This window comes from Oncorhynchus keta, chromosome 7 (genome assembly GCF_023373465.1).
Source record: "Oncorhynchus keta strain PuntledgeMale-10-30-2019 chromosome 7, Oket_V2, whole genome shotgun sequence".
Classification (NCBI taxonomy): domain Eukaryota; kingdom Metazoa; phylum Chordata; class Actinopteri; order Salmoniformes; family Salmonidae; genus Oncorhynchus; species Oncorhynchus keta.
Window position 1 is genome coordinate 50,352,151 of NC_068427.1, and position 23,654 is coordinate 50,375,804.

Here is a 23,654-nt window from a genome sequence, read left to right on the forward strand (position 1 = left end):
GATGGTACAACGACAGGAGAGAGGAGGAGGAAGATGATACAACGACAGGAGAGAGGAGGAGGAAGATGATACAACGACAGGAGAGAGGAGGAGGAAGATGATACAACGACAGGAGAGAGGAGGAGGAAGATGATACAACGACAGGAGAGAGGAAGAGGAAGATGATACAACGACAGGAGAGAGGAGGAAGATGGTACAACGACAGGAGAGAGGAGGAGGAAGATGGTACAACGACAGGAGAGAGGAGGAGGAAGATGGTACAACGACAGGAGAGAGGAGGAGGAAGATGGTACAACGACAGGAGAGAGGAGGAGGAAGATGATACAACGACAGGAGAGAGGAAGAGGAAGATGATACAACGACAGGAGAGAGGAGGAGGAAGATGGTACAACGACAGGAGAGAGGAGGAGGAAGATGGTACAACGACAGGAGAGAGGAGGAGGAAGATGGTACAACGACAGGAGAGAGGAAGAGGAAGATGGTACAACGACAGGAGAGAGGAAGAGGAAGATGGTACAACGACAGGAGAGAGGAGGAGGAAGATGGTACAACGACAGGAGAGAGGAGGAGGAAGATGGTACAACGACAGGAGAGAGGAGGAGGAAGATGGTACAACGACAGGAGAGAGGAGGAGGAAGATGGTACAACAGCAGGAGAGAGGAAGAGGAAGATGGTACAACGACAGGAGAGAGGAGGAGGAAGATGGTACAACGACAGGAGAGAGGAGGAGGAAGATGGTACAACGACAGGAGAGAGGAGGAGGAAGATGGTACAACGACAGGAGAGAGGAGGAGGAAGATGGTACAACGACAGGAGAGAGGAAGAGGAAGATGGTACAACGACAGGAGAGAGGAGGAAGATGGTACAACGACAGGAGAGAGGAGGAGGAAGATGAGGACAGGAGAGAGGAGGAAGATGATACAACGACAGGAGAGAGGAGGAGGAAGATGATACAACGACAGGAGAGAGGAGGAGGAAGATGATACAACGACAGGAGAGAGGAAGAGGAAGATGATACAACGACAGGAGAGAGGAGGAAGATGGTACAACGACAGGAGAGAGGAGGAGGAAGATGGTACAACGACAGGAGAGAGGAGGAGGAAGATGGTACAACGACAGGAGAGAGGAGGAGGAAGATGGTACAACGACAGGAGAGAGGAGGAGGAAGATGGTACAACGACAGGAGAGAGGAGGAGGAAGATGATACAACGACAGGAGAGAGGAGGAGGAAGATGATACAACGACAGGAGAGAGGAAGAGAAGATGATACAACGGAAGAGGAGGAGGAAGATGGTACAACGACAGGAGAGAGGAGGAGGAAGATGGTACAACGACAGGAGAGAGGAGGAGGAAGATGGTACAACGACAGGAGAGAGGAGGAGGAAGATGATACAACGACAGGAGAGGGAGGAGGAAGATGGTACAACGACAGGAGAGAGGAGGAGGAAGATGGAGGGAGAGAGGAGGAAGATGATACAACGACAGGAGAGAGGAGGAGGAAGATGGTACAACGACAGGAGAGAGGAGGAGGAAGATGGTACAACGACAGGAGAGAGGAGGAGGAAGATGGTACAACGACAGGAGAGAGGAGGAGGAAGATGATACAACGACAGGAGAGAGGAGGAGGAAGATGATACAACGACAGGAGAGAGGAGGAGGAAGATGGTACAACGACAGGAGAGAGGAGGAGGAAGATGGTACAACGACAGGAGAGAGGAGGAGGAAGATGGTACAACGACAGGAGAGAGGAGGAGGAAGATGGTACAACGACAGGAGAGAGGAGGAGGAAGATGGTACAACGACAGGAGAGAGGAGGAGGAAGATGATACAACGACAGGAGAGAGGAGGAGGAAGATGGTACAACGACAGGAGAGAGGAGGAGGAAGATGATACAACGACAGGAGAGAGGAGGAGGAAGATGATACAACGACAGGAGAGAGGAGGAGGAAGATGATACAACGACAGGAGAGAGGAGGAGGAAGATGGTACAACGACAGGAGAGAGGAGGAGGAAGATGGTACAACGACAGGAGAGAGGAGGAGGAAGATGGTACAACGACAGGAGAGAGGAGGAGGAAGATGATACAACGACAGGAGAGAGGAGGAGGAAGATGGTACAACGACAGGAGAGAGGAGGAGGAAGATGGTACAACGACAGGAGAGAGGAGGAGGAAGATGATACAACGACAGGAGAGAGGAGGAGGAAGATGGTACAACGACAGGAGAGAGGAGGAGGAAGATGGTACAACGACAGGAGAGAGGAGGAGGAAGATGATACAACGACAGGAGAGAGGAGGAGGAAGATGATACAACGACAGGAGAGAGGAGGAGGAAGATGATACAACGACAGGAGAGAGGAGGAGGAAGATGATACAACGACAGGAGAGAGGAGGAAGATGGTACAACGACAGGAGAGAGGAGGAGGAAGATGGTACAACGACAGGAGAGAGGAGGAGGAAGATGGTACAACGACAGGAGAGAGGAGGAGGAAGATGATACAACGACAGGAGAGAGGAGGAGGAAGATGATACAACGACAGGAGAGAGGAAGAGGAAGATGATACAACGACAGGAGAGAGGAGGAGGAAGATGGTACAACGACAGGAGAGAGGAGGAGGAAGATGGTACAACGACAGGAGAGAGGAGGAGGAAGATGGTACAACGACAGGAGAGAGGAGGAGGAAGATGGTACAACGACAGGAGAGAGGAAGAGGAAGATGGTACAACGACAGGAGAGAGGAGGAGGAAGATGGTACAACGACAGGAGAGAGGAGGAGGAAGATGGTAAGATGGTACAACGACAGGAGAGAGGAGGAGGAAGATGGTACAACGACAGGAGAGAGGAGGAAGGAGGAAGATGGTACAACGACAGGAGAGAGGAGGAGGAGGAAGATGGTACAACGACAGGAGAGAGGAGGAGGAAGATGGTACAACGACAGGAGAGAGGAGGAGGAAGATGGTACAACGACAGGAGAGAGGAGGAGGAAGATGGTACAACGACAGGAGAGAGGAGGAGGAAGATGGTACAACGACAGGAGAGAGGAGGAGGAAGATGGTACAACGACAGGAGAGAGGAGGAGGAAGATGGTACAACGACAGGAGAGAGGAGGAGGAAGATGGTACAACGACAGGAGAGAGGAGGAGGAAGATGGTACAACGACAGGAGAGAGGAGGAGGAAGATGGTACAACGACAGGAGAGAGGAGGAGGAAGATGGTACAACGACAGGAGAGAGGAGGAGGAAGATGGTACAACGACAGGAGAGAGGAGGAGGAAGATGGTACAACGACAGGAGAGAGGAGGAGGAAGATGGTACAACGACAGGAGAGAGGAGGAGGAAGATGGTACAACGACAGGAGAGAGGAGGAGGAAGATGGTACAACGACAGGAGAGAGGAGGAGGAAGATGGTACAACGACAGGAGATGGCATCTAGAATACCTAGAAGGATACCAGTTTTTCCCCTTCGGACTTCAAACTGCAAATCTAGGGTGGCATGCCGTCTCTCTAACCTCTCGGTCACCTAACAGAGGGTTGCTACTCACACTGTAAGTCTTGGCCTCCAGGGGGGAGAGGACCCACTCCAGCAGGGCTGTCCTGCCAGGCTTCACCTCTCCCTGGGGGTTGAGACACTGCATCACGGGGTGACCAAAGTTATCAGCCGTCAGCTGCTCAAGGGGCTCTGTGTCCACACGGTACCTCAGAGGGACAGCCCCTCCGTTGTACAGCTCATACACCTGCAATACAACCAGACACTGTGACGACTCTTCATGATGAAGGGATGAATGTTTACATATCTTGAATTACTCATCATATATATATTGTATTCTACTGTATCTTAAGTCTATGCTGCTCTGACATTACTCATCCATATATTTATATATTCTTAATTTCATTCCTTTACTTAGAGTTGCGAGTATTGGGTATTTGTTGTTAGATATTACTGCACTGTTGGCGCTAGAAACACAAGCATTTCGCTACACCCGCAACAACACTTAGCTGAAACTGAGGGTCGTAGTGAATGATACGCTTTCTGGTGTAATTATATTATATTATAACGGTCTTCAAATCAAATTTAAATTGTATTTGTCACATGCGCCGAATACAACGTTACAGTGAAATACTTACTTACGAGCTCCTAACCAACAATTCAGTTTTAAGAAAATTACCTAAAAAATAGGAAATAAAAGTAACAAATAATTAAAAAAGAGCCGCGGTAAAATAAGAATAGCGAGGCAGAGAGAAACAACCAAGGTGGGTTCTATACATTGGAGAGGGGATGAGGTGAGTTTCCACCCTTTCACACTGTATTGTGAAGCCTGAGCAGGGAGTCTAACCTGTTTAGGGGGACTGAACCCCCCGATTGGCACTGGGGCAAAGACGTGCTTGGTGCAGGTGAAGTGCAGGTAGTGTCTGTCTCTCTCCACCGTCACTCCCATGAAGTTCAACTGCACACAGACAAACAAAACGAAGATTGACGGTATTATCAGCACGAGATACAGTTTTATTCTATCCTCAGCTCAGACATCTAAAAATACTGGTTCCCAAGACGACATCTGGTCCTGAATTAACAAACCCAGACATCTAAAATACTGGTTCCCAAGACGACATCTGATCCTGAATTAACAAACCCAGACATCTAAAATACTGGTTCCCAAGACGACATCTGATCCTGAATTAACAAACCCAGACATCTAAAAATACTGGTTCCCAAGACTATATCTGATCCTGAATTAACAAACCCAGACATCTAAAAATACTGGTTCCCAAGACGACATCTGATCCTGAATTAACAAGCAGGTTCAACAGAGAGGTCTAGACTAGAATCTGTTTCCTAGGAAACATAAAATATGACTGTGCTGTCTCACCAGAATCTCTCTGCCGTGAGACAGCTTGAACAGGACTGGGAGACGGTCAGTACCAACAAAGTCATGTCTGTGAAGAAGAACGACAACAACAAGACGGACGGTAATGTGAAGAATATTACATCTCATCACGTCATTATTTTCTTGAATGATTTATTATTAAGGGCTATTCTTTTTTGTTGCGTCTGTGTATCCAACCTCAATAGCCGAGTAGCCTAGTGGTTAGAGTGTTAAGGCAAACCTAGTGGTTAAAATACTGGGTTAGAGTGTAGAGGCGGCAGGGTAGCCTAGTGGTTAGATCTGAGGTCCTGTGGTTAATGTAACAAACCCAGTGGTTACATCTAAAATAGGGTTCCCAAGAGTGTAGACATCTGGCAGCCTGGTTAGAGTGTAGAGGCGGCAGGAGCCTAGTGGTTAGAGTGTAGAGGCGGCAGGGTAGCCTAGTGGTTAGAGTGTAGACGGCAGGGTAGCCTAGTGGTCTAGAGTGCAGAGGTGGCAGAATCCTAGTGGTCCCCTGCAGAAACAGTGGTAAAGATAGGAGCCTAGTGGTTGAGTCTCACCAGAATCCTGCCGTGAGACAGCTTGAAGCCTAGTGACTGGGAGACGGTCAGTAGCCAACAAAGAGGCGGCATGTCTGTGGTTAGAAGAACGGCAACAACCCAAGACGAGACGGTAATGTAAGAATAGTTAGATCTCATCACGGGCATTATGGTTAGAGTCAGAATGCCTATTTAGAGTGTAGAGGTGGCAGGTAGCCTTTGGTTAGAGTGCAGAGGCGTGGGTAGCCAAGTGGTTAGAGTGTAGAGGCGGCAGGGTAGCCTAGTGGTTAGAGTGTTGGACTAGTAACCGGAAGGTTGCGAGTTCAAACCCCGAGCTGACAAGGTACAAATCTGTCGTCTAGTGGTTAGAGTGTTGGACTAGTAACCGGAAGGTTGCGAGTTCAAACCCCGAGCTGACAAGGTACAAATCTGTCGTCTAGTGGTTAGAGTGTTGGACTAGTAACCGGAAGGTTGCGAGTTCAAACCCCCTAGCTGACAAGGTACAAATCTGTCGTTCTGCCCCTGAACAAGGCAGTTAACCCACTGTTCCTAGGCCGTCATTGAAAATAAGAATATGTTCTTAACTGACTTGCCTGGTTAAATAAAGGTAAAAAAAAATTTTTAAAAAATGTGGAAGTAGTGCAACATGAGACTAGAGCAGGGAGTGGAGGGGATATGTAGAGATAATAATGGACCTACAGTATTTGAAAATAACCGCCCTTCTTCTCGCTTACTGATTGAATTTAACGACTAAAATCGGTCCCCCCCGCAAAAAAAATCAGTTTGGACATTGAATTTCTAAATCCTGATGTGGCCCTAAAGCCCAAAAATGTTGCTCACCCCTGTATTAGGACATACCTGTAGCTAAATGTCACTGTCTTCTGCTGTCCTGGGTGTAGTTTACCAGAGCGGGGTGCTATATTAAACAGCCTGTTATCCTGCACCTTCATGTGGTGGAGCTCTGTCGTGCTGAACTCCCCAGTCTCAGCCCAGTACTCAAGCTCTATCTGCTGGTCTTCTGGGAACAGGAACGACCTGGCGGGAGTGGAGGTTAGCATAGAATAGCATAGCTTAGTTTAGAGCATAGCCTAACATATAATAACATAGCTTAGTTTAGATAGCATAGCCTAACATAGAAGCATAACATAGATAGCATAACATAGACAACATAACAAAGCATAGCATAACATAGGATAAAGAAAGTCATGTGTGCATAGCATTCTACATAGCAATAACATAGAATAGAAAAGCATAGCACAAAGGACATAACATAACATAACATAGCATAACATAGAATAGAAAAGCATAGCACAACATAACATAGCATAGCACAACATAACATAGCATAGCATAACATAGCATAACATAGAATAGAAAAGCATAGCACAACATAACATAGCATAGCATAACATAGAATAGAAAAGCATAGCACAACATAACATAGCATAGCATAACATAGAATAGAAAAGCATAGCACAACATAGCAAAGCATAACATAGCATAGGATAGAAACGCATAGAAACACATAGAAAAACATAGCATAGCATAGAAAAGCATAGCACATCATAACATTGCATAACATAGCATAGAAAAGCATAGCACAACATAGCATAGCATAACATAGCATAGCATAGCATAACATAGCATATTAGCATAGCATAACAGATACTGACCACTCGACAGGGATGCTCCCAGTGTTCTCAAACATCAGCAGCACATTGGAGGGGTCTGAGCCCAGCGGAGCAGCGCTGAAGTTGAAATCCAACATGGCCGACGTGAAGATGGAGGGACAGCGACGCAGACTGGAGGAGGTGGGGGACAGACACACCTCAACTACACATTGTATATAACTCCAGGCCAATTCCATTCACTGATATTACAAATGTCACAACAGTTCATAGATGGGTGGATAGGGGTTGGAGTAAATTCACATTTCAATTGAGTGTTTTTGGGGGGATTTTCAGTTTGTTCTCTGAATTGACTGACTTGAAAAGGAATCGAATGACTGACTTGAAAAGGAATCGAATGACTGACTTGAAAAGGAATCTAATGACTGACTTGAAAAGGAATCGAAAAGGAATCGAATGACTGACTTGAAAAGGAATCGAATGACTGACTTGAAAAGGAATCTAATTGACTGACTTGAAAAGGAATCTAATTGACTGACTTGAAAAGGAATCTAATTGACTGACTTGAAAAGGAATCGAATGACTGACTTGAAAAGGAATCTAATGACTGACTTGAAAAGGAATCTAATTGACTGACTTGAAAAGGAATCGAATGACTGACTTGAAAAGGAATCTAATGACTGACTTGAAAAGGAATCTAATGACTGACTTGAAAAGGAATCTAATTGACTGACTTGAAAAGGAATCTAATTGACTGACTTGAAAAGGAATCTAATTGACTGACTTGAAAAGGAATCGAATGACTGACTTGAAAAGGAATCTAATTGACTGACTTGAAAAGGAATCTAATTGACTGACTTGAAAAGGAATCTAATGACTGACTTGAAAAGGAATCTAATTGACTGACTTGAAAAGGAATCTAATTGACTGACTTGAAAAGGAATCTAATTGACTGACTTGAAAAGGAATCTAATTGACTGACTTGAAAAGGAATCTAATGACTGACTTGAAAAGGAATCTAATTGACTGACTTGAAAAGGAATCTAATTGACTGACTTGAAAAGGAATCTAATTGACTGACTTGAAAAGGAATCTAATTGACTGACTTGAAAAGGAATCTAATTGACTGACTTGAAAAGGAATCTAATTGACTGACTTGAAAAGGAATCTAATGACTGACTTGAAAAGGAATCGAATGACTGACTTGAAAAGGAATCTAATGACTGACTTGAAAAGGAATCTAATTGACTGACTTGAAAAGGAATCTAATTGACTGACTTGAAAAGGAATCGAATGACTGACTTGAAAAGGAATCTAATTGACTGACTTGAAAAGGAATCTAATTGACTGACTTGAAAAGGAATCTAATTGACTGACTAACCCACCTGTGTCTGACTGGAAACCCGGAATCTAATTGAGCTGACTTGGGGCGGGAATCTCTCTGCAGGTGGGCGTTGAGGTGTCCCAGAGAAAAGAGGCTCCAGATCTGCAGCTTGCTGAGCCCCTCCACGCTGCCGCTGCAACGCACATCTGTCACCTCCAGGGTGGGGAACACCCCTTCACCCTGCACCTGGCACAGAGCCTGGGGAGCATCCAGCACAGAGCCTGGAGGGAGAGGGAGGGGAAAGAGACAGACAGTCCAAGGACCACAGTCGAACAGCACAGCCAACCACCGGAGGGAGAGGAAAGAGACAAACAGTCAAGGACCACAGTCGAACAGCACAGCCAACCACCGGGAGGGAGAGGGAGGGGAAAGAGACAGTCCAAGGACCAAAGTCGATCGGCACAGCCCACCACCGGGAGGGAGAGGGAGGGGAAAGAGACAGACAGTCCAAGGACCACAGTCGAACAGCACAGCCCACCACCGGGAGGGACAGGGAGGAGAGAGACAAAAAGACAAGGGGAGAGGGAAAGGTTAGGAAAATTCTTAAAAACAACCATTACATCACAGTTAGTCATTCAAATCCTGATGCTGGGGACCTACCTGCAGAGCTGAGTGTCTGCTGTCTATCAGGTGACCTACCTGCAGAGCAGAGTGTCTGCTGTCTATCAGGGGACCTACCTGCAGAGCTGAGTATCTGCTGTCTATCAGGGGACCTACCTCCAGAGCTGAGTATCTGCTGTCTATCAGGGGACCTACCTGCAGAGCTGAGTATCTGCTGTCTGACAGGGGACCTACCTGCAGAGCAGAGTGTCTGCTGTCTATCAGGGGACCTATCTGCAGAGCTGAGTGGGCGTTGAGGTGTCCCATCTGCTGTCTAACAGGGGACCTACCTGCAGAGCTGAGTATCTGCTGTCAGAGCAGGGGACCTATCTGCAGAGCTGAGTATCTGCTGTCTAACAGGGCCCACCACCAGGAGGAGCAGAGTGTCTGCTGTCTAGACAGGGGACCTACAGTCAGAGCAGAGTGTCTGCTGTCTAGCCAGGGGACCTACCTGGGAGCTGAGTATCTGAGTCTATCAGGGGAACCATCTGCAGAGCCACCGAGTGTCTGCTGTCAGCATCAGGGGACCTACCTGGGAGCTGAGTATCTGCTGTCTAACAGGGGACCTACCTGGAGGGAGCTGAGGGGAATCTGCTGTCAGTCCAGGGGACCTACCTGCAGAGCTGAGTATCTGCTGTCAACAGGGGACCTACAGGGAGGAGAGAGACAGAGACAGAGTGGAGAGGGAAAGGCTGTCTTCAAAACAACCATTACATCAGAGCTGAGTATCTGCTGTCTATCAGGTGACCTACCTGCAGAGCAGAGTGTCTGCTGTCTATCAGGGGACCTACCTGCAGAGCTGAGTATCTGCTGTCTAACAGGGGACCTACCTGCAGAGCAGAGTATCTGCTGTCTATCAGGGGACCTACCTGCACAGCAGAGTGTCTGCTGTCTATCAGCTGTCTAACAGGGGACCTACCTGCAGAGCTGAGTATCTGCTGTCTAACAGGGGACCTACCTGCAGAGCTGAGTATCTGCTGTCTGACAGGGGACCTACCTGCAGAGCTGAGTATCTGCTGTCTAACAGGGGACCTACCTGCAGAGCTGAGTGTCTGGTATGTGAGGTCCCAGCAGTATCTGGTCCTCCTGGCAGGCCTCACGGTGGAGCGGATCAGCAGCCTGGAGCGAGCTGGGATGGTGCCTCTCTCAGAGTCCAGCTCCAGGGCTTTAATACACAGAACAGGATAAAGCTATTAACCACTGAACCTAGAGGAGATGGGTCTGTTATGGGACAGTGAACCTGGAGGAGAAGGGTCTGTTATGGGACAGTGAACCTGGAGGAGATGGAGGAGATGGGTCTGTTATGGGACAGTGAACCTGGAGGAGATGGGTCTGTTATGGGACAGTGAACCTGGAAGAGATGGGTCTGTTATGGGACAGTGAACCAGGAGGAGATGGGTCTGTTATGGGACAGTGAACCTGGAAGAGATGGGTCTGTTATGGGACAGTGAACCAGGAAGAGATGGGTCTGTTATGGGACAGTGAACCTAGGGGTCTGTTATGGGACAGTGAACCAGGAAGAGATGGGTCTGTTATGGGACAGTGAACCTGGAGGAGATGGGTCTGTTATGGGACAGTGAACCAGGAAGAGAAGGGTCTGTTATGGGACAGTGAACCTGGAGGAGAAGGGTCTGTTATGGGACAGTGAACCTGGAGGAGATGGAGGAGAAGGGTCTGTTATGGGACAGTGAACCTGGAGGAGATGGGTCTGTTATGGGACAGTGAACCTGGAGGAGAAGGGTCTGTTATGGGACAGTGAGGGTCTGTTATGGGACTGTGAACCAGGAAGAGATGGGTCTGTTATGGGACAGTGAACCAGGAAGAGATGGGTCTGTTATGGGACAGTGAACCAGGAGGAGATGGGTCTGTTATGGGACAGTGAACCAGGAGGAGATGGGTCTGTTATGGGACAGTGAACCAGGAGGAGATGGGTCTGTTATGGGACAGTGAACCTAGAGGAGATGGGTCTGTTATGGGACAGTGAACCTGGAGGAGAAGGGTCTGTTATGGGACAGTGAACCTGGAAGAGATGGGTCTGTTATGGGACAGTGAACCTGGAGGAGATGGGTCTGTTATGGGACAGTGAACCTGGAGGAGATGGGTCTGTTATGGGACAGTGAACCTAGAGGAGATGGGTCTGTTATGGGACAGTGAACCTGGAAGAGATGGGTCTGTTATGGGACAGTGAACCTGGAAGAGATGGGTCTGTTATGGGACAGTGAACCTGGAAGAGATGGGTCTGTTATGGGACAGTGAACCTAGAGGAGATGGAGGAGAAGGGTCTGTTATGGGACAGTGAACCTGGAGGAGATGGGTCTGTTATGGGACAGTGAACCTGGAAGAGATGGGTCTGTTATGGGACAGTGAACCTGGAAGAGATGGGTCTGTTATGGGACAGTGAACCAGGAGGAGATGGGTCTGTTATGGGACAGTAAACCTGGAAGAGATGGAGGAGAAGGGTCTGTTATGGGACAGTGAACCTAGAGGAGATGGGTCTGTTATGGGACAGTGAACCAGGAAGAGATGGGTCTGTTATGGGACAGTGAACCTGGAGGAGAAGGGTCTGTTATGGGACAGTGAACCAGGAAGAGATGGGTCTGTTATGGGACAGTGAACCAGGAGGAGATGGGTCTGTTATGGGACAGTGAACCAGGAAGAGATGGGTCTGTTATGGGACAGTGAACCTGGAGGAGAAGGGTCTGTTATGGGACAGTAAACCTGGAAGAGATGGGTCTGTTATGGGACAGTAAACCTGGAAGAGATGGAGGAGAAGGGTCTGTTATGGGACAGTGAACCTAGAGGAGATGGGTCTGTTATGGGACAGTGAACCAGGAAGAGATGGGTCTGTTATGGGACAGTGAACCTGGGTCTGTTAGGGACAGTGAACCAGGGTCTGTTATGGGACAGTGAACCAGGAAGAGATGGGTCTGTTATGGGACAGTGAACCAGGAGGAGATGGGTCTGTTATGGGACAGTGAACCAGGAGGAGATGGGTCTGTTATGGGACAGTGAACCTGGAGGAGATGGGTCTGTTATGGGACAGTGAACCTGGAGGAGATGGGTCTGTTATGGGACAGTGAACCTGGAGGAGATGGAGGAGAAGGGTCTGTTATGGGACAGTGAACCTGGAGGAGATGGGTCTGTTATGGGACAGTGAACCTGGAGGAGATGGGTCTGTTATGGGACAGTGAACCTGGAGGAGATGGGTCTGTTATGGGACAGTGAACCTGGAGGAGATGGGTCTGTTATGGGACAGTGAACCTGGAGGAGATGGGTCTGTTATGGGACAGTGAACCTGGAGGAGATGGGTCTGTTATGGGACAGTGAACCTGGAGGAGAAGGGTCTGTTATGGGACAGTGAACCAGGAAGAGATGGGTCTGTTATGGGACAGTGTACCTGGAGGAGATGGGTCTGTTATGGGACAGTGAACCTGGAGGAGATGGAGGAGAAGGGTCTGTTATGGGACAGTGAACCTGGAGGAGATGGGTCTGTTATGGGACAGTGAACCTGGAGGAGATGGAGGAGAAGGGTCTGTTATGGGACAGTGAACCTGGAGGAGATGGGTCTGTTATGGGACAGTGAACCTGGAGGAGATGGAGGAGAAGGGTCTGTTATGGGACAGTGAACCTGGAGGAGATGGAGGAGAAGGGTCTGTTATGGGACAGTGAACCTGGAGGAGATGGGTCTGTTATGGGACAGTGAACCTGGAGGAGAAGGGTCTGTTATGGGACAGTGAACCTGGAGGAGATGGGTCTGTTATGGGACAGTGAACCAGGAAGAGATGGGTCTGTTATGGGACAGTGAACCTGGAGGAGATGGGTCTGTTATGGGACAGTGAACCTGGAGGAGATGGAGGAGAAGGGTCTGTTATGGGACAGTGAACCTGGAGGAGATGGGTCTGTTATGGGACAGTGTACCTGGAGGAGATGGGTCTGTTATGGGACAGTGAACCTGGAGGAGATGGAGGAGAAGGGTCTGTTATGGGACAGTGAACCTGGAGGAGATGGGTCTGTTATGGGACAGTGAACCTGGAGGAGATGGAGGAGAAGGGTCTGTTATGGGACAGTGAACCTGGAGGAGATGGGTCTGTTATGAGACAGTGTACCAGGAAGAGATGGGTCTGTTATGGGACAGTGAACCTGGAAGAGAAGGAGGAGATGGGTCTGTTATGGGACAGTGAACCTGGAAGAGAAGGAGGAGATGGGTCTGTTATGGGACAGTGAACCAGGAAGAGATGGGTCTGTTATGGGACAGTGAACCAGGAAGAGATGGGTCTGTTATGGGACAGTGAACCAGGAAGAGGTGGGTCTGTTATGGGACAGTGAACCAGGAAGAGATGGGTCTGTTATGGGACAGTGAACCAGGAAGAGATGGGTCTGTTATGGGACAGTGAACCTGGAGGAGATGGGTCTGTTATGGGACAGTGAACCTGGAGGAGATGGGTCTGTTATGGGACAGTGAACCAGGAAGAGATGGGTCTGTTATGGGACAGTGAACCAGGAAGAGATTGGTTTGTTATGGGACAGTGAACCAGGAAGAGATGGGTCTGTTATGGGACAGTGAACCAGGAGGCGTTTTGGCCAAAGACAGACTCCAGTGGCAGATGATGTTTGTGGCTTAATGAAGAGGGTTTAGTAAGTAAGTAAGTAAGTAAGCTGAACAAAAACAGAACAGAATCACAGTGTGGTGTGACCGGGGAGTTTCAAGCCAATCACGTCGCCTCTCAGCTGCACTAGCGAGCTCGGCTACACTGCCGTACTCCCCATCCCCCTACAGCAGTGGTACATACGGTGGAGAACGCAGGTATTCCACCGCCCCACCACACACGGTGGCACCACCAGTATGAAGTAACGGTAGTAGTCTCAGCAGCATGTCCATGTTGGCACGATGCGGGCTATAATATCGGTCCCGTGTAGGCTGCCAACATCATGGTCAATGCACCTGTGATATGAGGTTTTATCGTCTGGCTGAATGCGCTACAGGTAAGTCGCTACGGATAAGTCACTACGGATAAGTCACTACAGATAAGTCACTACGGATAAGTCACTACGGATAAGTCACTACAGATAAGTCACTACGGATAAGTCACTACAGATAAGTCACTACGGATAAGTCACTACGGATAAGTCACTACAGATAAGTCACTACAGATAAGTCACTACGGATAAGTCACTACAGATAAGTCACTACAGATAAGTCACTACAGATAAGTCACTACGGATAAGTCACTACAGATAAGTCACTACGGATAAGTCACTACAGATAAGTCACTACAGATAAGTCACTGCGGATAAGTCACTACAGATAAGTCACTACGGATAAGTCACTACAGATAAGTCACTACGGATAAGTCACTACAGATAAGTCACTACGGATAAGTCACTACGGATAAGTCACTACAGATAAGTCACTACAGATAAGTCACTACGGATAAGTCACTACAGATAAGTCACTACGGATAAGTCACTACAGATAAGTCACTACGGATAAGTCACTAAAGATAAGTCACTACAGATAAGTCGCTTCGGATAAGAGCATCTGCTAAATGACTTAATGATTGAAGATAAACTGTTAAGTCATATGTGGCGTAACACTTACTCGTCATTAGAAGTGTACATGAGCACCAAACTGGGCATCACACAACAAAAGACTGGAACGACACTTTCAGTAAGTCAGTAAGTCAGTAAGCCAGTAAGTCAGTAAGTCAGTAACTCAGTAACTCAGTAAGTCAGTAAGTCAGTAAGTCAGTAACTCAGTAAGTCAGTAACTCAGTAAGTCAGTAAGTCAGTAACTCAGTAAGTCAGTAACTCAGTAAGTCAGTAAGTCAGTAAGTCAGTAAGTCAGTAAGTCAGTAAGTCAGTAACTCAGTAAGTCAGTAAGTCAGTAACTCAGTAAGTCAGTAAGTCAGTAACTCAGTAAGTCAGTAAGTCAGTAAGTCAGTAAATCAGTAAGTCAGTAAATCAGTAAGTCAGTAACTCAGTAAGTCAGTAAGTCAGTAAGTCAGTAACTCAGTAAGTCAGTAACTCAGTAACTCAGTAAGTCAGTAACTCAGTAAGTCAGTAAATCAGTAAGTCAGTAAGTCAGTAACTCAGTAAGTCAGTAAGTCAGTAAGTCAGGAAATCAGTAAGTCAGTAAGTCAGTAAGTCAGTAACTCAGTAAGTCAGTAAGTCAGTAAGTCAGGAACTCAGTAAGTCAGTAACTCAGTAAGTCAGTAAGTCAGTAAATCAGTAAGTCAGTAAATCAGTAAGTCAGTAAGTCAGTAACTCAGTAAGTCAGTAAGTCAGTAAGTCAGTAACTCAGTAAGTCAGTAACTCAGTAAGTCAGTAAGTCAGTAACTCAGTAAGTCAGTAAGTCAGTAAGTCAGTAAGTCAGTAAATCAGTAAGTCAGTAAGTCAGTAACTCAGTAAGTCAGTAACTCAGTAAGTCAGTAACTCAGTAACTCAGTAAGTCAGTAACTCAGTAACTCAGTAAGTCAGTAAGTCAGTAACTCAGTAAATCAGTAAGTCAGTAAGTCAGTAACTCAGTAAGTCAGTAAGTCAGTAAGTCAGTAACTCAGTAAGTCAGTAAATCAGTAAGTCAGTAAGTCAGTAAGTCAGTAAGTCAGTAAGTCAGTAACTCAGTAACTCAGTAAGTCAGTAAGTCAGTAAGTCAGTAACTCAGTAAATCAGTAAGTCAGTAAGTCAGTAACTCAGTAAGTCAGTAAGTCAGTAACTCAGTAAGTCAGTAACTCAGTAAGTCAGTAACTCAGTAAGTCAGTAAGTCAGTAACTCAGTAAGTCAGTAACTCAGTAACAGTTGCACAAAACAGTACAAATATTCTAATGAGCCCCCCGCCTCCAGCTGGGCTTGGTGTGGGCTGGCCGTGCTGGGCTTGGTGTGGGCTGGCCGTGCTGGGCTTGGTGTGGGCTAGCCGTGTTGGGCTTGGTGTGGGCTAGCCGTGTTGGGCTTGGTGTGGGCTAGCCGTGTTGGTCTTGGTGTGGGCTAGCCGTGTTGGGCTTGGTGTGGGCTAGCCGTGTTGGGCTTGGTGTGGGCTAGCCGTGTTGGGCTTGGTGTGGGCTAGCCTTATTGGGCTTGGTGTGGGCTAGCCTTATTGGGCTTGGTGTGGGCTGGCAGTGTTGGGCTTGGTGTGGGCTGGCCGTGTTGTGCTTGGTGTGGGCTGGTTGTGTTGGGCTTGGTGTGGGCTGGCTGTGTTGGGCTTGGTGTGGGCTGGCTGTGTTGGGCTTGGTGTGGGCTGGCCGTGTTGTGCTTGGTGTGGGCTGGCCGTGTTGGGCTTGGTGTGGGCTGGCCGTGTTGGGCTTGGTGTGGGCTGGCCGTGTTGGGCTTGGTGTGGGCTGGCCGTGTTGGGCTTGGTGTGGGCTGGCCGTGTTGGGCTTAGTGTGGGCTGGCCGTGTTGGGCTTGGTGTGGGCTGGCCGTGTTGGCTTGGTGTGGGCTGGCCGTGTTGGGCTTGGTGTGGGCTGGCCGTGTTGGGCTTAGTGTGGGCTGGCCGTGTTGGGCTTGGTGTGGGCTGGCAGTGTTGGGCTTGGTGTGGGCTGGCCGTGTTGTGCTTGGTGTGGGCTGGCTGTGTTGGGCTTGGTGTGGGCTGGCCGTGTTGGGCTTGGTGTGGGCTGGCCGTGTTGGGCTTGGTGTGGGCTGGCCGTGTTGGGCTTGGTGTGGGCTGGCCGTGTTGGGCTTGGTGTGGGCTGGCCGTGTTCGGCTTGGTGTGGGCTGGCCGTGTTGTGCTTGGTGTGGGCTGGCCGTGTTGGGCTTGGTGTGGGCTGGCAGTGCTGGGCTTGGTGTGGGCTGGCCGTGTTGGGCTTGGTGTGGGCTGGCCTTATTGGGCTTGGTGTGGGCTGGCAGTGCTGGGCTTGGTGTGGGCTAGCCGTGTTGGGCTTGGTGTGGGCTGGCCGCCATGTTGGGCTTGGTGTGGGCTGGCCTTATGTGGGCTTGGTGTGGGCTGGCCGTGCTGGGCTTGGTGTGGGCTGGCCTGTGCTGGGCTTGGTGTGGGCTGGTTGTGTTGGGCTTGGTGTGGGCTGGCAGTGCTGGGCTTGGTGTGGGCTGGCCGTGTTGGGCTTGGTGTGGGCTGGCCTTGGTTGGGCTTGGTGTGGGCTGGCCGTGCTGGGCTTGGTGTGGGCTGGCCGCTGTGCTGGGCTTGGTGTGGGCTGGTTGTGTTGGGCTTGGTGTGGGCTGGCCGTGTTGGGCTTGGTGTGGGCTGGCAGTGTTGTGCTTGGTGTGGGCTGGCAGTGTTGTGCTTGGTGTGGGCTGGCTGTGCTGGGCTTGGTGTGGACTGGCCGTGTTGGGCTTGGTGTGGGCTAGCCTTATTGGGCTTGGTGTGGGCTGGCAGTGTTGGGCTTGGTGTGGGCTGGCCGTGTTGTGGGCTTGGTGTGGGCTGGCCGTGTTGGGCTTGGTGTGGGCTGGCTGTGTTGGGCTTGGTGTGGGCTGGCTGTGTTGGGCTTGGTGTGGGCTGGCCGTGTTGGGCTTGGTGTGGGCTGGCCGTGTTGGGCTTGGTGTGGGCTGGCCGTGTTGTGCTTGGTGTGGGCTGGCCGTGTTGGGCTTGGTGTGGGCTGGCCGTGTTGGGCTTGGTGTGGGCTGGCCGTGTTGGGCTTGGTGTGGGCTGGCCGTGTTGGGCTTGGTGTGGGCTGGCCGTGTTGGGCTTGGTGTGGGCTGGCCGTGTTGGGCTTGGTGTGGGCTGCCGTGTTGGGCTTGGTGTGGGCTGGCCGTGTTGGGCTTGGTGTGGGCTGGCCGTGTTGGGCTTGGTGTGGGCTGGCCTTGTTGGGCTTGGTGTGGGCTGGCAGTGCTGGGCTTGGTGTGGGCTAGCCGTGTTGGGCTTGGTGTGGGCTAGCCGTGTTGGGCTTGGTGTGGGCTGGCCTTATTGGGCTTGGTGTGGGCTGGCCGTGCTGGGCTTGGTGTGGGCTAGCTGTGCTGGGCTTGGTGTGGGCTGGTTGTGTTGGGCTTGGTGTGGGCTAGCCGTGTTGGGCTTGGTGTGGGCTAGCCGTGTTGGGCTTGGTGTGGGCTGGCCTTGTTGGGCTTGGTGTGGGCTGGCAGTGCTGGGCTTGGTGTGGGCTAGCCGTGTTGGGCTTGGTGTGGGCTAGCCATGTTGGGCTTGGTGTGGGCTGGCCTTATTGGGCTTGGTGTGGGCTGGCCGTGCTGGGCTTGGTGTGGGCTAGCTGTGTTGGGCTTGGTGTGGGCTGGTTGTGTTGGGCTTGGTGTGGGCTGGCAGTGCTGGGCTTGGTGTGGGCTAGCCGTGTTGGGCTTGGTGTGGGCTGGCCTTATTGGGCTTGGTGTGGGCTGGCCGTGCTGGGCTTGGTGTGGGCTAGCTGTGCTGGGCTTGGTGTGGGCTGGTTGTGTTGGGCTTGGTGTGGGCTGGCCGTGTTCGGCTTGGTGTGGGCTGGCAGTGTTGTGGGCTTGGTGTGGGCTGGCAGTGTTGTGCTTGGTGTGGGCTGGCTGTGCTGGGCTTGGTGTGGGCTGGCCGTTTCGGCTGGCTGGCGTGTTGGGCTTGGTGTGGGCTGGCACGTGTTGGGCTTAGTGTGGGCTGGCCGTGTTGGGCTTGGTGTGGGCTGGCCATGCTGGGCTTGGTGTGGGCTGGCCGTGTTGTGCTTGGTGTGGGCTGGTGTTGGGCCGTGTTGGGCTTGGTGTGGGCTGGCCGTGTTGGGCTTGGTGTGGGCTGGCCGTGTTGGGCTTGGTGTGGGCTGGCAGTGTTGTTGCTGGTGTGGGCTGGGCTGGCCGTGTTGGGCTTGGTGTGGGCTGGTTGTGTTGGGCTTGGTGTGGGCTGGCAGTGTTGGGCTTGTTGTGTGTGGGCTGGCCGTGTTGTTTGGTGTGGGCTGGCCGTGTTGGGCTTGGTGTGGGCTGGCCGTGTTGGGCTTGGTGTGGGCTGGCCGTGTTGGGCTTGGTGTGGGCTGGCAGTGTTGTGCTTGGTGTGGGCTGGCAGTGTTGTGCTTGGTGTGGGCTGGCTGTGCTGGGCTTGGTGTGGGCTGGCCGTGCTGGGCTTGGTGTGGGCTGGCACGTGCTGGGCTTAGTGTGGGCTGGCCGTGTTGGGCTTAGTGTGGGCTGGCCATGCTGGGCTTGGTGTGGGCTGGCCGTGTTGTGCTTGGTGTGGGCTGGCCGTGTTGGGCTTGGTGTGGGCTGGCCGTGTTGGGCTTGGTGTGGGCTGGCCGTGTTGGGCTTGGTGTGGGCTGGCCGTGTTGTGCTTGGTGTGGGCTGGCCGTGTTGGGCTTGGTGTGGGCTGGCCGTGTTGGGCTTGGTGTGGGCTGGCAGTGTTGGGCTTAGTGTGGGCTGGCCGTGTTGTGCTTGGTGTGGGCTGGCCGTGTGGGCTTGGTGTGGGCTGTGTTGGGCTTGGTGTGGGCTGGCCGTGTTGGGCTTGCCGTGTGGGCTGGCCGTGTTGGGCTTGGTGTGGGCTGGCCGTGTTGGGCTTGGTGTGGGCTGGCAGTGCTGGGCTTGGTGTGGGCTGGCCGTGTTGTGCTTGGTGTGGGCTGGCCGTGTTGTGCTTGGTGTGGGCTGGTTGTGTTGGGCTTGGTGTGGGCTGGTTGTGCTGGGCTTGGTGTGGGCTGGCCGTGTTGGGCTTAGTGTGGTGTTGGCTTGGTGTTGGGCTTGGTGTGGGCTGGCCGTGTTGGGCTTGGTGTGGGCTGGTTGTGTTGGGCTGGCTGGGCTGGTGTGGGCTGGCCGTGTTGGGCTTGGTGTGGGCTGACCGTGTTGGGCTTAGTGTGGGCTGGCCGTGTTGGGCTTGGTGTGGGCTGGCAGTGTTGGGCTTAGTGTGGGCTGGCCGTGTTGGGCTTGGTGTGGGCTGGCCTTGTTGGGCTTGGTGTGGGCTGGCCGTGTTGGGCTTGGTGTGGGCTGGCCGTGTTGGGCTTGGTGTGGGCTGGCCGTGTTGGGCTTGGTGTGGGCTGGCCGTGTTGTGCTTGGTGTGGGCTGGCTGTTGGTGTGGGCTGGCCGTGTTGGGCTTGGTGTGGGCTGGCCGTGTTGGGCTTGGTGTGGGCTGGCAGTGTTGGGCTTAGTGTGGGCTGGCCGTGTTGGGCTTGGTGTGGGCTGGCAGTGTTGGGCTTAGTGTGGGCTGGCCGTGTTGTGCTTGGTGTGGGCTGGCCGTGTTGGGCTTGGTGTGGGCTGGCTGTGTTGGGCTTGGTGTGGGCTGGCCGTGTTGGGCTTGGTGTGGGCTGGCCGTGTTGGGCTTGGTGTGGGCTGGCCGTGTTGGGCTTGGTGTGGGCTGGCCGTGTTGTGCTTGGTGTGGGCTGGCCGTGTTGGGCTTGGTGTGGGCTGGCAGTGCTGGGCTTGGTGTGGGCTGGCCGTGTTGGGCTTGGTGTGGGCTGGCCGTGTTGGGCTTGGTGTGGGCTGGCTGGTTGTGTTGGGCTTGGTGTGGGCTGGCCGTGTTGGGCTTGGTGTGGGCTGGGCTTGTGTTGTGCTTGGTGGGCTGGCCGTGTTGGGCTTGGTGTGGGCTGGCAGTGCTGGGCTGGGCTTAGTGTGGGCTGGCCGTGTTGGGCTTGGTGTGGGCTGGCAGTGTTGGGCTGGTGTGGGCTGGCCGTGTGGGCTGTGTTGGGCTTGGTGTGGGCTGGCCGTGTTGGGCTTGGTGTGGGCTGGCTGTGTTGGGCTTGGTGTGGGCTGGCCGTGTTGGGCTTGGTGTGGGCTGGCCGTGTTGGGCTTGGTGTGGGCTGGCCGTGTTGGGCTTGGTGTGGGCTGGCCGTGTTGGGCTTGGTGTGGGCTGGCCGTGTTGGGCTTGGTGTGGGCTGGCAGTGCTGGGCTTGGTGTGGGCTGGCCGTGTTGGGCTTGGTGTGGGCTGGCCTTATTGGGCTTGGTGTGGGCTGGCCGTGCTGGGCTTGGTGTGGGCTAGCTGTGCTGGGCTTGGTGTGGGCTGGTCGTGCTGGGCTTGGTGTGGTTTGGTTGTGTTGGGCTGGCCGTGTTGGGCTTGGTGTGGGCTGGCCGTGTTGGGCTTGGTGTGGGCTGGTTGTGTTGGGCTTGGTGTGGGCTGGCCGTGTTCGGCTTGGTGTGGGCTGGCAGTGTTGTGTTTGGTGTGGGCTGGCAGTGTTGTGCTTGGTGTGGGCTGGCTGTGCTGGGCTTGGTGTGGACTGGCCGTGCTGGGCTTGGTGTGGGCTGGCAGTGTTGTGCTTGGTGTGGGCTGGCTGTGTTGGGCTTGGTGTGGGCTGGTCGTGCTGGGCTTGGTGTGGTTTGGTTGTGTTGGGCTGGCCGTGTTGGGCTTGGTGTGGGCTGGCCGTGTTGGGCTTGGTGTGGGCTGGTTGTGTTGGGCTTGGTGTGGGCTGGTTGGGCTGGTTGTTGGGCTTGGTGTGGGCTGGTTGTGTTGGGCTTGGTGTGGGCTGGCTGGCGTGTTGGGCTTGGTGTGGGCTGGCCGTGTTGGGCTGGCCATGTTGGGCTTGGTGTGGGCTGGTTGTGTTGGGCTTGGTGTGGGCTGGCCGTGTTGGGCTTGGTGTGGGCTGGTTGTGTTGGGCTTGGTGTGGGCTGGCCGTGTTGGGCTTGGTGTGGGCATGTTGGGCTTGGTGTGGGCTGGTTGTGTTGGGCTTGGTGTGGGCTGGCCGTGTTGGGCTGGCCATGTTGGGCTTGGTGTGGGCTGGTTGTGTTGGGCTTGGTGTGGGCTGGTTGTGTTGGGCTTGGTGTGGGCTGGCCGTGTTGTGTTTGGGCTGTGGGCTGGCCGTGTTGGGCTTGGTGTGGGCTGGCCGTGTTGTGCTTGGTGTGGGCTGGCCTTATTGGGCTTGGTGTGGGCTGGCCGTGCTGGGCTTGGTGTGGGCTGGCAGTGTTGTGCTTGGTGTGGGCTGGCTGTGCTGGGCTTGGTGTGGGCTGGTCGTGCTGGGCTTGGTGTGGTTTGGTTGTGTTGGGCTGGCCGTGTTGGGCTTGGTGTGGGCTGGCCGTGTTGGGCTTGGTGTGGGCTGGTTGTGTTGGGCTTGGTGTGGGCTGGCCGTGTTCGGCTTGGTGTGGGCTGGCAGTGTTGTGCTTGGTGTGGGCTGGTTGTGTTGGGCTTGGTGTGGGCTGGCCGTGTTGTTCTTGGTGTGGGCTGGCCGTGTTGGGCTTGGTGTGGGCTGGCCGTGTTGGGCTTGGTGTGGGCTGGCCGTGTTGGGCTTGGTGTGGGCTGGCCGTGTTGGGCTTGGTGTGGGCTGGCCGTGTTGGGCTTGGTGTGGGCTGGCCGTGTTGGGCTTGGTGTGGGCTGGCCGTGTTGGGCTTGGTGTGGGCTGGCCGTGTTGGGCTTGGTGTGGGCTGGCCTTATTGGGCTTGGTGTGGGCTGGCCGTGCTGGGCTTGGTGTGGGCTAGCTGTGCTGGGCTTGGTGTGGGCTGGTCGTGCTGGGCTTGGTGTGGTTTGGTTGTGTTGGGCTGGCCGTGTTGGGCTTGGTGTGGGCTGGCCGTGTTGGGCTTGGTGTGGGCTGGTTGTGTTGGGCTTGGTGTGGGCTGGCCGTGTTCGGCTTGGTGTGGGCTGGCAGTGTTGTGCTTGGTGTGGGCTGGCAGTGTTGTGCTTGGTGTGGGCTGGCTGTGCTGGGCTTGGTGTGGACTGGCCGTGCTGGGCTTGGTGTGGGCTGGCAGTGTTGTGCTTGGTGTGGGCTGGCTGTGCTGGGCTTGGTGTGGGCTGGTCGTGCTGGGCTTGGTGTGGTTTGGTTGTGTTGGGCTGGCCGTGTTGGGCTTGGTGTGGGCTGGCCGTGTTGGGCTTGGTGTGGGCTGGCCGTGTTGGGCTTGGTGTGGGCTGGTTGTGTTGGGCTTGGTGTGGGCTGGTTGTGTTGGGCTTGGTGTGGGCTGGCCGTGTTGGGCTGGTGTGGGCTAGCCGTGTTGGGCTGGCCATGTTGGGCTTGGTGTGGGCTGGTTGTGTTGGGCTTGGTGTGGGCTGGCCGTGTTGGGCTTGGTGTGGGCTGGTTGTGTTGGGCTTGGTGTGGGCTAGCCGTGTTGGGCTGGCCATGTTGGGCTTGGTGTGGGCTGGTTGTGTTGGGCTTGGTGTGGGCTGGCCGTGTTGGGCTGGCCATGTTGGGCTTGGTGTGGGCTGGTTGTGTTGGGCTTGGTGTGGGCTGGTTGTGCTGGGCTTGGTGTGGGCTGGCCGTGTTGTGTTTGGTGTGGGCTGGCCGTGTTGGGCTTGGTGTGGGCTGGCCGTGTTGTGCTTGGTGTGGGCTGGCCTTATTGGGCTTGGTGTGGGCTGGCCGTGCTGGGCTTGGTGTGGGCTGGCAGTGTTGTGCTTGGTGTGGGCTGGCTGTGCTGGGCTTGGTGTGGGCTGGTCGTGCTGGGCTTGGTGTGGTTTGGTTGTGTTGGGCTGGCCGTGTTGGGCTTGGTGTGGGCTGGCCGTGTTGGGCTTGGTGTGGGCTGGTTGTGTTGGGCTTGGTGTGGGCTGGCCGTGTTCGGCTTGGTGTGGGCTGGCAGTGTTGTGCTTGGTGTGGGCTGGTTGTGTTGGGCTTGGTGTGGGCTGGCCGTGTTGTTCTTGGTGTGGGCTGGCCGTGTTGGGCTTGGTGTGGGCTGGCCGTGTTGGGCTTGGTGTGGGCTGGCCATGTTGGGCTTGGTGTGGGCTGGCCGTGTTGGGCTTGGTGTGGGCTGGCCGTGTTGTGCTTGGTGTGGGCTGGCCGTGTTGGGCTTGGTGTGGGCTGGCCGTGTTGGGCTTGGTGTGGGCTGGCCGTGTTGGGCTTGGTGTGGGCTGGCCTTATTGGGCTTGGTGTGGGCTGGCCGTGCTGGGCTTGGTGTGGGCTGGCTGTGCTGGGCTT

At 53.2% G+C, this 23,654-nt stretch overlaps 1 protein-coding gene across 1 annotated transcript in view; it reads right to left on the reverse strand.

The window, feature by feature from the left end:
* cfap65 (cilia and flagella associated protein 65) overlaps positions 1-23,654 on the reverse strand; it is a 115,176-nt gene that overhangs the window by 53,440 nt on the left and 38,082 nt on the right. The window contains exons 17-23 of the mRNA XM_052521818.1: positions 10,048-10,176; positions 8,413-8,632; positions 7,073-7,249; positions 6,258-6,434; positions 4,864-4,930; positions 4,333-4,443; positions 3,541-3,732 (exon numbers count right to left, since the gene is read on the reverse strand). Of these exons, the coding sequence (XP_052377778.1) occupies positions 3,541-3,732; positions 4,333-4,443; positions 4,864-4,930; positions 6,258-6,434; positions 7,073-7,249; positions 8,413-8,632; positions 10,048-10,176 (1,073 nt within the window). The remainder of the gene's footprint in view (positions 1-3,540; positions 3,733-4,332; positions 4,444-4,863; positions 4,931-6,257; positions 6,435-7,072; positions 7,250-8,412; positions 8,633-10,047; positions 10,177-23,654) is intronic.